Source organism: Populus euphratica, unplaced genomic scaffold, assembly GCF_000495115.2.
Source record: "Populus euphratica unplaced genomic scaffold, PopEup_1.0 scaffold27.1, whole genome shotgun sequence".
Taxonomy (NCBI): Eukaryota; Viridiplantae; Streptophyta; class Magnoliopsida; order Malpighiales; family Salicaceae; genus Populus; species Populus euphratica.
This window is the reverse complement of record NW_011499899.1, coordinates 1324339-1335772: the sequence shown is the minus strand read 5'-3', so window position 1 is coordinate 1335772 and position 11434 is coordinate 1324339. Positions and strand designations below refer to the sequence as shown.

Here is an 11434-nt window from a genome sequence, read left to right as displayed (position 1 = left end):
ACTTGGCCACCATCTAGATGGAAAGAATAACCTATTATTCCCTATTATTCCCAACTAATATAAAAAATGCATTCCTGCATAATAACACGACACCCACGTTAATAAAAAAAAAAAAACCTATTATTCCCAGCTAATATAAAAAATGCATTCCATAAAAAATGCATTCCTGCATAATAACATCACTGAAGACTTAAATATATGGAAGAACCACTACGGATGACTAATCCCCAACATCCAACATATGTATGAAAACCTCATAGAACTCTCTAGCTCCACCTACATGATTTGATTGTTTTAGCATGTTTTATTTTAAATATGAGTTTATTTGTAGCTTAGTTTATCCATCTTGTTTGTTTTTCATTTTGAATATGGTTGAATATTGCTTACTAATACTTCTTTATTTTATGTTATGTTGATGATATATTACTCACAATATTTCTAAAAGCTTAGATGTATTTTTAAATAATTTTTTATTTTAAATAACTACTATAATAATACTAAATAAATATTAAATTTAATAATATTTTTAAATTTTTACTGGATTATCTCATTAGCATAATCTCACTCGCAAATTTTGACGGTCTCATATGGATTTGCTGGTATTAACATTCATTATTATTATTATTATTATTATTTTTTATAATATCAAATCATGATTTATTATTATTATTATTATTTTTTTTTTTATAATATCAAATCATGATTTTTTTTTTTTTTTAAATGCATTGACAGCGCAGCGTTTGAATGACATTTTTTTCACACTGCAGAAAATACGGGCAGTCCCGTAGCGAAGCATGGCCATCTGTCTAACCTATGTTTATCTGTCTAATATATATATATATATATATAGTGAAAATGTCAAAAAAACCAGCCTCTTCTATGTCCTGTATTAAATATACGCACAGAATTACTGAAATCATAAAATTAAAATTGAAAGGTCCCAATCTCTCCGAACTTCCCTTCCCATCTGGATATCCCCTTCTGTGATTGATTCCACAATCATCCAAAATGAACGACGCAGATGTCTCCAGGCAGATCCAGCAGATGGTCAGATTCATCCGCCAAGAAGCGGAAGAAAAGGCCAATGAGATCCTAGTTTCTGCTGAAGAAGTACTTCTTTCTTCTTCTTCATTGTTTCTGTTTTGCTGAATCGCTTAGTGGGTTTTTTTTTTCTTCGTTTAGTTTTGATCTGATTGATAAAATTGTGTTTTGGAAGGAATTCAATATAGAGAAGCTGCAACTGGTTGAGGCAGAGAAGAAGAAGATCAGGCAAGAGTATGAGCGTAAACAGAAGCAAGTTCAAGTTCGAAAAAAGATGTAATTCTCTCCATCCTTTTATTGTATTCGTATTAACATTTTATGATTTGTGTTTCTTAATTATGCTGTTCATTGATTGGTGGTGTTGTGTTGATTTAGTTTATAATTCAGTTTTAAGTGATGGGTTTGTTCTAGATCTTGATATTGCAATTTATGCTGTTAAATTTGGTTGCTTGTAGTTATTATCTTGTGCACAGTGAAGTGAAGTGATGCTGATCATAGACTTTGTTAGTGTTGATATTGATTTTAACTTGTTTTTTAATCATTTCTTTTTATTAATCGATATTATAAAAGTTTGGTTCGGTTTGAAACTGTGTAGGATATATTTACTAGTTTGGTTTTATTGAATGGAGATCAGGATTGGACTCAAAATAATTTCCATCAATTTGTTTTGGTAGAGAATGGATTATTTTATTCTTTTCCCACCAGAAGTCATATGAAGTGACATTTTGTTGTGTTGGTTGTTTTGTGTAGTGAGTATTCAATGCAGCTTAATGCCTCTCGGATCAAAGTGCTTCAAGCTCAAGATGATATGGTTAATTCCATGAAAGATGGAGCAGCAAAGGAGCTTTTGAATGTCAGCCAAAATCACCATCACTACAAGAATCTTCTCAAAGACCTCATTGTTCAGGTCATTATTAAATAACCAGCTTGCCTGTTTACTGGTCCCTCATACTAATCAGTTTCCGTAGAATTGATGAAAATTGTGGAATTGTTGTGCCATGTATAGTTTATGAAGCTTCAGGTGATGGGTTATTTTCTCTTGTTTGCCTCTGTATCAATGTAAACTTTTGATACATGGCATAATGTCTGCATGTTAGTTGTTAGATACATGCACATAATCTTTCCTACTGAGAAAATTGATTTTAATGATAAAGTGAAGTGAATTTTAATCTACAAACACCCCGATGATGGCTTGAGCTTTTAGGGACTTATGTGATGAAAGTTTTTACCTTACTGATATATATTAGAGGATGATTGGTTGTTCGTAAAAATTTAGATGTTGAAATGAAAAATTGTTTTTATTAGGAATTCTCAGAAATGGTCAATTTTGATTTATTATGTAATGGGAATGTGGTGATGTATATTTGAATAAGGTATTTTTCTCATAATCTGGATTTTTTTTTCTTCAATTGTCTGCAGAGTTTGCTCAGATTGAAGGAGCCTGCTGTCTTGCTACGTTGCCGGAAAGATGACCATAATTTGGTGGAGTCTGTCCTGCATTCAGCGAAGGAGGAATATGCTGAGAAAGCAAATGTTTTCCCCCCGGAAATCATTGTGGACCATAATATCTATCTCCCACCTGCTCCTAGCCTTCATAATGCTCATGGTCTTTCCTGGTAAATTATTCATGAAAAATCCAATAAAATATCCCAAGTGCATTTACATGTTCATTCATCAGTAGTTGTTTATGTGGGACTTCTGGGAAGTTAACAAGTGTGTTGTCTTTGTTCTTAATTGTGGCTGCCGTGGTAAAAGTGTAACTGCTTATTGATTTCTAAAATTATTTAGTTGGATACTTGATATGGTATTTGTATCAGATGTTTGAGGATTCCAAATTGCATAATAGCTATTTAGTATAAGGTTTCAAAATGGCTTATCTTAAACTAGGTGCTCTTTATTATTTAAATAAAAGAGATGGTGAAACAAGTTGATTTTGGTATTTTTTATTGTTAAGCTCTGGAGGTGTGGTGTTGGCGTCTCGAGATGGGAAGATTGTGTTTGAAAATTCCCTTGATGCGCGTTTGGATGTTGCATTCCGTAAAAAACTTCCTGAGGTATGATCATAAACTTTTGTTATTGATGTTACTGTTTTTGTTCTTGGCCTGTACACTCCAATTCCTTAATGGGATAATCATATCAAGAGAATGACCAAAAGAGAATTGAACTTTTTCCTAGAAAAGGAACAATCATGATTGTGGTACCCAATTATTTGAAAAAAAGGTTGTGAAGTAACCTACATGATGTGGGCCTGCATTATAGATTGTTTGAGACCACTTATTTTAGAAGAAATATAGGGTTTGATTTTTGAAGATTGTAGTTTCCTCATGTTTGCTACTTTCATTTGGATTTCTTATTTTATTTGGGTGCCTATAAATAAACACCCTATGCAGACATTCAACTGTAAGGTATTATTATTGAATAAAAAAGAACCTGAGTTTTCTTCATGATAGGCAAGTCACTTGTTTTGATTTCCTCAAGATTGAGTGTGTCTTTGTTTTATGGTGATCTTGTTGGCGGTCTTGCATCTTCTACATCATTACAACATTCACTAATCCTTAGAGAAAGAATAATCATGCTAGTTCTCTGATTGGAGCTGACTCATTCTAATTGAGAATTTCTCCTTGTTTTTGTTTTTGCACATTGAAGTTTAGAACTAGACTTCAAATAACCATTTTAGTCCAAACTCCCGGACCAACTTGTATTGATTTTAGTTATTGTTGAAACATATGGGATATTGTTCTGTCAGCTTGTGTTATCTTATACCAAAGATGTGTCTGGATGAGGGCTTTTCTTTCTTCTGTTTTGTCCATCAATCATTAGTTCTGCAAGGAGGATAAGGAAGATCTGATTAGTGGTTGGCTGTTTTGGATCTGAAATCCAAGGAGGTTATATTTCACAGCAGAAAGAACCCAGAAATGGTCTTTAAAATGAAACCTGCAGCATTGGCATCTGCCATGTGACTTGGAACTTCCTCGTCTTACTTAGAACTCATACTAGACAAACTAGTGGATCCTTATCTAATCCTCTAGTATGAGTTCTAATTAAGAGGTGGAAATTCCTTTTAAGTGGTAATATTTTATTGTAATTTATGGGTTAAAGTGATCCCACTAGTTTGTCTAGCTTCATATAATGCCCCCCCCTCTTTTTTTTATTATTCTGAACTTTCTCTATCAGTGTTATGCGAGTACCTGTTTAATTTTTGGAGATTCCTTAACTAAAACTCCCTCATTCTTATTTGCACAAATGCTAAGGGATGCAAACACAATTCAGTGGGGAGTTTCATAACTATTTTCCCCGTTGTATCATCTTCTTTGTCTGCAAACTGCTGAAAGTCTTAGTGCTACCTTGGAAAGACCAAATCGAATGGCCCCCATGATTGATTACCCTAATGATATATTGGCTTCTTATTGCAGATCCGCAAGTTGCTAGTTGGCCAGGCTGTATAACAGCATCGTGATGCTTCTGCATGATGAGATGGTTAGCGTTGTTGTTTTGTCCCTGGATAATTTATGTCCTATATTTGAAAACCCAGACATTATTATCAATTGTTTGGTTGTGTTTTAAATTTCTTGTTTGCGAAAAACCTATTTTTCTGAAATTAGTGAAGCTTGTACTCGGTTTAGTGTTTGTATCATCATAGACACCTCAAGGCAGCCATTCAAATAATAAATAAAATATCTAATGTTTTGGTCAAGCTATACCGTTACAATCCTTCTCACTCATTGTTCCAGAAGTATTCAATTGATCTTATTTTGCAAGAATTCCTTTTGAAGGACTGGAAAGGTATGAACTTATCAAGTTCATATTTGAATCATATCAGGGTACCTTTGAACGTCTTGTATTTTTTTTCTTTCCACTTACAGAGCTTTTCGAGATAGGGTTTTGCGGAACCTCCGAGAAGATTTGAATCCATGACAATGATTGTCATGATCTTTGGCATGAAAAAGATTTTCAGAATCTTGGAAGTGATTTTGAAATTGTTTCCAGGGAGTGAGTTAAGACTAATCTTTTCTTAAAAGAAAAAAAAAAGTGTAGGCAAATCTTTAGTTGAAAAGAACTGACGACAAAGCTTTTGAACAATGCAAGGCGCTTGTTAGGCATTCCACTTGTGGGTGTCTCTTCTTCCTGTATTGGTTTTTAACCCTAGCATGTTCCGTCGGCGCTTTAAACACCTACGAAATCTTCAATAGAATATTGACGTCTAAAATCAGCTTTTAGCACCACCCCATTTACCATCGAAAAACCATCGGTGTTTAAAATGCCGACAGGGTATGTATAAAACTATCTACCTTTATCCAAAATTCATAAAGCCTATTAATTTTAATCTCAAGTTGTAATCAAGCAAAATTCTAACAAATCACATAATTAATAATTAACTCCAAATATGATTAGAATTAGCATAAATCACTACGAGAAATCCTAATTATAGCTAACACGTAATTAAGTTCCAATTACCATCCTCCATGCATTTAAAATATCCTAAACCAGTGGAGGTGGAGGTGTAGGGGGAGGGGAAAAAAATGCTATATATAGTGGAAGATCCAGAAGGAGGAAACGACACACCTTTGCATAAACATATATGATAATCATGACTTTTTACTCTTTAGAATGCAAGGTAAATTCAAGTTAGTTTTATATTATCATTTGTTTTTCATTTTATATTCATGATTATATTAAAAATATTGTCAAATATATTTTTTCTTATGTGCATGCCTTTCAAATTATAACCAATGACATTTGTCTTTCAATAAAGAAGCTCCAAAAAATACTTCACATAACTCAATTGTAGATCACACCAAAACTAAGAAACTCTTATTTACTTAAATAAAAACAAAAAACAATGCCTTCATACTTGAAAATTTCATCATATAAATATTCACTTTACAATATCTCTTTTAACTTTATCTTTCAAGAAATCCCTTTTGTTATTTCTAAGTAAACAATGATTTGAAAAGAAACTTTGATGGCAATAAAAAAAGAAGCTTTCCCACCACTGCATAGGGTAAATGCCTTATTATGATGCATACAATACAAATATCGCACCTGAGAGCTTATAAAAAATAAAAAGCTTTTATTATTTGGATATTATGAAGCTAGGTATCCATTACCCAAACACATGAAATATTTAATATCATTAGTTTGAGTTTTGGTTTTACCTTGGACTGTAGTAATTGAACTAAGCTTCACGTGGTTTGACTTTGCTTTGCATTATATTCATCTTTAATATAGCAGCCCCCTCTCTCATGTAATTTTACCTCTAAGATAAAATAGAACCTAAATTACCTCTTTAGTGTGTATTGTCTTTTTTTTTTTTCCAATTATCTCTCTATCAAGATAGCAATGTAAGCCATATTCTTTATTGCAATATAATGATGTAATTCAATTATATTAGCTATCTTTGTATTCAAACTGTTATAAAATCTTGTTATTATAGCCTCTTTATCTTTAACAACATCAGCTTTAACTATCTCAATCTCCATCTTCTTATAACAATCCTTCACACTCTTAGATCTTAGAGTCAAACTATGACTGCAATTGCTGAAATAATTCCCTATCAAATATCGAACTAAGTGATAATTATTGCTCGTTAGCGTGAGAGGAAACAAAAATAAAAATAAAAAGGGAGAAAACATTTTCAACCAAAAAAAGGACCAGTTAGAAAGAGCGCTAACTGCAGTTCCTTTGTGTTATATTATTATGGATTCTATATTATTACCAGTGCTATATTATAATGCTTTGTATATTATTATAGAATAAGCATAAGATACAGGTTCAGCAACCTATTTATTTATGAAAAAAAAATACGACAGAGGAAATAACGATGAGAACATGTCAAATATAATCCGAAATCGCAGGGCCACTGCTCCATGTCTTGTTCTTGTCCGACTAGAATGATTTCTGAAGATATTCGACTACCTTCTTGTCCAGTTGGAAGGCCTTGGCGAGGACATCAGGATTAATGGGGGGATCCGATCCAAACACCGCATTCGCAATTGTAATTACACCAGGGTTCTGGCTGCTTAAGCCGGCGAAAGCAAGCGCTTTGGTTTGTCCCATATTGAATTGGAAATGAATGAGTCCAATTGGAAACACAAAAACATCTCCAGGTTTTAGGGCTTTGGTGATTAGGCGATTATCTCCGTTAGCTAAGTTAGACGTGACAAAGCCAACATAGAGGGTACCCTCCACAACTACTATGATCTCAGTGGCGCGAGGGTGAGTGTGGGGTGGGTTTAGGCCATATGGAGCGAAATCAATGCGAGCTAAGGATATGCCAAGAGTGTTGAGTCCTGGAATTTTTTCAACATTGACAGCAGTGACATTTGAACCAACACGACCGGAAGTGTCCCCTGGAATGTTGAGTCCAGAAGAGAAGAAATCCTTTGCAGTAACATCCTTTGGGTCCTTGCAGAATTTGCCATTCACAAACACTGCATGAGAAAGACATTCGATACCCTTAAAAAGTCATCAATTAATAGAGAACATTGAATATATACCGGAAAGTAAAGGAATAATAAAATATATACAGGATGCATGATATTTTCAGTGTAATGCTATCATGCAACTCTTAACGAAATACTTCAAGAGCTCATACCACCATCGGTTTCATCCACTGCTACACAGAAGTCCTGAAGAGGACTAGGATCGAAGGCAGAGGCAAATGAAGAAGCCAGAGCCAAGAGGACAAAAACTAGTACAAACTTTAGCCCTTCCATTAGATTCCACGCTGATTTTTCTAAAGGAGATGGGTGAGATATCTTGCATGGATGCTAGGTTATTTATAGATTGCAGTCATTGAATTGGTCGACGTTATCTCTAAATGAAGCCGACGAAGACTTGCTCCAGTCTTTAGTACGTAGTTGCTCGTTCTTAGATGGCAGTGATGAAACCGATTGACAAGAGAGTAGAATTCACTCACGAATTCCTCCATAGATTCAAAAAACTTGACAATATCAATCATATGCCAATATTTTCTTGATAAGACTGTTTCCAGCATGATACTTTTCCTTTAAGTTAACAGGACTGGGTGCAATGCCTCGTGTCACAAGGCTTTGTTGAAGATATCTGGTGAAAATATCAGAGTAGGTCGAGAACTAAAGCTTGTTAGGTGACAAAATATTTCTGGTCCTGGGGTAGTTACTTCAATGGAAGTTTCATATGATTTTAAATGGATATAAGGTTAATCGTCGTTGATTATTCCTAGATGTAATTGTGTGACTTATTTTACCAATTTTTTTTTGTTTTATTTTTATAAATGTTCTTTGAACATGCATGGGGAAGCCACCAATTTCTCCATTGTCCCTTGAAAAAATCTATTGGAGTGGGCTTAAGGTCTCCATGGCATTTGACCTTGTTACCACAAGAATGGTTGTTTTTGAAGCCACGGAGACAAAACGAGGGTGATTGATTATTTAAAAATATATCATTAGTTGACCAATTAAACTACTGATATATATTAATATAATTGACAATTTTTCTTAAAAAAATATTGTTTGGATAGTGGTAATGATTTTTCCTAGATGTAATTGTTTGATTTTTATTACAATTTTTTTGAAGTCACTAATTAAATTCAATTAAAAAAAAAACTAATCCTGCCCTTGAAGTTAGTGTACCCAAAGAGAGAGAACAGCATAGATTGTAACATGTCGTTCCACAATGTTCTCTCTCTCTCTTTTAAGGAAGATTATCCTTTATTTTTTTTTTATATTTTAGTTTTTTAATTTTTAATTTTTATTATTTATTATTTAACATTATATTAATTTAGGTTTCGGCATCACTAGTTGTTTTGTATGCATACGCATGAATATCTTTAGATGCGTAGAGAAAATATTTTGTTGATTGGTTATTGTTTGTTTTGATAAAATAAAATAAAATTTTATTAATTTAAAATAATTAGAGTTTTTGAGACTAAATTTAAAGTTTAGATAAATGTTTATCCTCTTAACTTTGCTACCATTAGGAATTGGGTTAAACAAGTAGGGGAAATTTTTTTTGTTACTCAATATTTTTTTTAATTAAATCCTTCAACTTTAAGGGTTTTTTAAGTTTGGACTTAATGGTTTATATTGGTTGCAAGTTTTGAGGATCTAACAATATAAAAAAAACATTTTGGTGCTTGATTGATGCTTAATTTGGATAAATGAAGTAAATTTCTATTGATTTAAAATAATTGAGATTTCCATGATCAAATTTGAAACTAATATAAATATGAGGGATAAAAGTGAACATGAAGTAGAAAATTAGATGACCAGTGCAGTCCACTCACTAGTATGTGAAGAAAGTTGTCGTGTTTCAGCGGCGTGTGAGAATGCCACCATCCTTGGTGTTGTTGGAGTTGGAGCGACAATGACATTTGTATAAGGTGGTGAGTGTTGATGGAAGACCAACGGTGCGACTTTGGCAACCTTTTCTTTCTTTTCCTCTATCTTTTCTTTCTCATTTCCTTGGTTTTTGTACTGATTCTCTTGACATTGGGAAGTGGTCCTATGTTAATTTGATCCCTATTATTTTTATTTCTGTTTTTTTTTTAATTTTTTTTGAGTTTTTTTTTATCCAAGTTATCCAACATTGGTTCATTAGAAATTAAACTTTGTGATTTTTTTTTTGATTTGCTTTCTATGAGGTAATCTTTGTCTCATAACTTGAGTTATGTGTTTATAAGGTTAACTCGGGTTGACTTGGTCCTTTTCAATTTTTTTTAAATTAATTTTTTTTATTTCATCTTTTAATATTAGGTTGATATGAAATATTTTATTTCATCCTTTAATATTAGGTTGATATGAAATGGAGCTTCATAATTTTTCTCTTATTTGTGTTCTTTGGAGTTATTCTGATATCATAACTTGGACTGCAGATTTGACGGATTAATTCGGGTTGACTTAGGTCTCTTTATTTAAATTGATTCTTTTTAGTTTCATCCATCAACATTATATTGGTTCGAGAATTGAGCTTCGTGATATTTTTCCTTTTGCATTCTATTAGTTGATCCTATTTGCATGATCTCGGTTGTGGGGTTTGTTGGGCTTACTCATTATAATTTTTTTTTTGTGTTGCTAATTTTTTGGTTTTTTTTTTAATTTTATCCTTCTACATTGATATTTTTATGAATTAGACTTTATAATTTTATTTTATTTATTTTTTATGAGGTTATTATGATCTTACAATCCAGGTAGCAAATTTTTCATCCTAACTCGGATTAGCTCAGGTAGTTTTTCGAACTCACTTGGTTTGCTAAGAATTGAGCTTCATATTTTTTTTTAAATTTTTTTTCTATGGGCTTGTCATGTTTTTATGACTTAGGACTTGCTTTGACGTTTAAACTAGTGATGACTCAAGTCTGTTATTGAGCATTTTTTTAATAATTTTTTCATGTTTCATCCTTAAATATTTTGTTGATTTGTTTCAAATCTGAAATATTAATTAAATTCTAAAGTTTTAATAAATCAATTATTAAATCCCAAAATATATATAGAAACTTGTTCTTATATTTTCATAAAAAATACAACTTGATTTTATTTGAACTTGATTTTTTTTGTCCTTTAAAATATTTAATCATATTCAAATTAAACAAATAATTCTTTTTTTTAACAATAAAAAAACATTTATAAAAAAACAAAACACTCACTACCACTACTTTTTCACTATACTCTTTCTGTTACATGTTTACAAAATATCATAAGCTAAAAAAAACATCTCTTAGAAAATTAAATACATGTTCAAACATGTCACAATTACAAAAAGGACCCTAAAATGTCAAGGAATTGCACAGGAGGTCCTCAGGCACTGTGGAGTACTGCGGCGCATCTCCTGCACGTGCCGCTGTCACTGGCGGCGTGTGGGCTCACGCGCCACCTTAAAATCAAATGGCTGGGGGGATCTGTTATAGCTTCCTCCCCTCTTCACTTTCCTTCACCGGTTGTGAGCAACGCCGTCACCTGCAAAACACCCAAAAAAAAACAAGCAAAGCTCTGGTTATCTCTTTTTCCCGATCTGCTTCTCCCTCCTTCCTTGTTGGTGACAAATCCGGCCGTTGACTCTCAATCCAGGTTTGCTACGTGGGGTTGAACTGATGGACGAGGGTCAGTTGCTGAGGAAGACGACGATCTGCGATGGGGATGGCTGTCCGATTGGCGCCTTCTCCCTTCTCTGTTTGTTTTCCTTCTGCTGATGGCAGATCTGGTGGTTGGGAGAGCTTCTTCTTCTTCTCATTCGCTTTAGGTGGCGGCAAAACCAAGGGGGCCGCCTACCGCTAGGCTTTTGTTGGGTCTAGCCAGCGGAGATGAAGGTGGTGGTCCTGTAGGCGAGCTCGGTTGGAGGAGACAGAGAGGCTGCTGGCTGCTGCTGTTCGGTGAGCTAGGTTTGCTGGGTTGGATGACTGGTGGTGTTGGCTGAG

At 33.5% G+C, this 11434-nt stretch overlaps 2 protein-coding genes across 2 annotated transcripts; one reads left to right on the top strand and one right to left on the bottom strand.

The window, feature by feature from the left end:
- The first annotated feature begins 882 nt into the window (after window positions 1–882).
- On the top strand, window positions 883–4739 carry LOC105132572 (V-type proton ATPase subunit E-like). Its single transcript, XM_011036144.1, has 6 exons — window positions 883–1110; window positions 1217–1317; window positions 1792–1948; window positions 2461–2657; window positions 2996–3095; window positions 4455–4739. The coding sequence occupies exons 1-6, from the start codon at window positions 1009–1011 to the stop codon at window positions 4485–4487; spliced, it is 690 nt and encodes a 229-aa protein (XP_011034446.1). The 5' UTR covers window positions 883–1008; the 3' UTR covers window positions 4488–4739.
- Window positions 4740–6765: 2026 nt separating this feature from the next.
- LOC105132571 (germin-like protein subfamily 1 member 7) lies at window positions 6766–7803 on the bottom strand. Its single transcript, XM_011036143.1, has 2 exons — window positions 7637–7803; window positions 6766–7472 (listed from the first exon to the last, which is right to left on the bottom strand). Exons 1-2 carry the CDS (start codon window positions 7755–7757, stop codon window positions 6928–6930), a joined length of 666 nt encoding a protein of 221 aa, XP_011034445.1. The 5' UTR covers window positions 7758–7803; the 3' UTR covers window positions 6766–6927.
- Between the last annotated feature and the right edge of the window lie 3631 nt (window positions 7804–11434).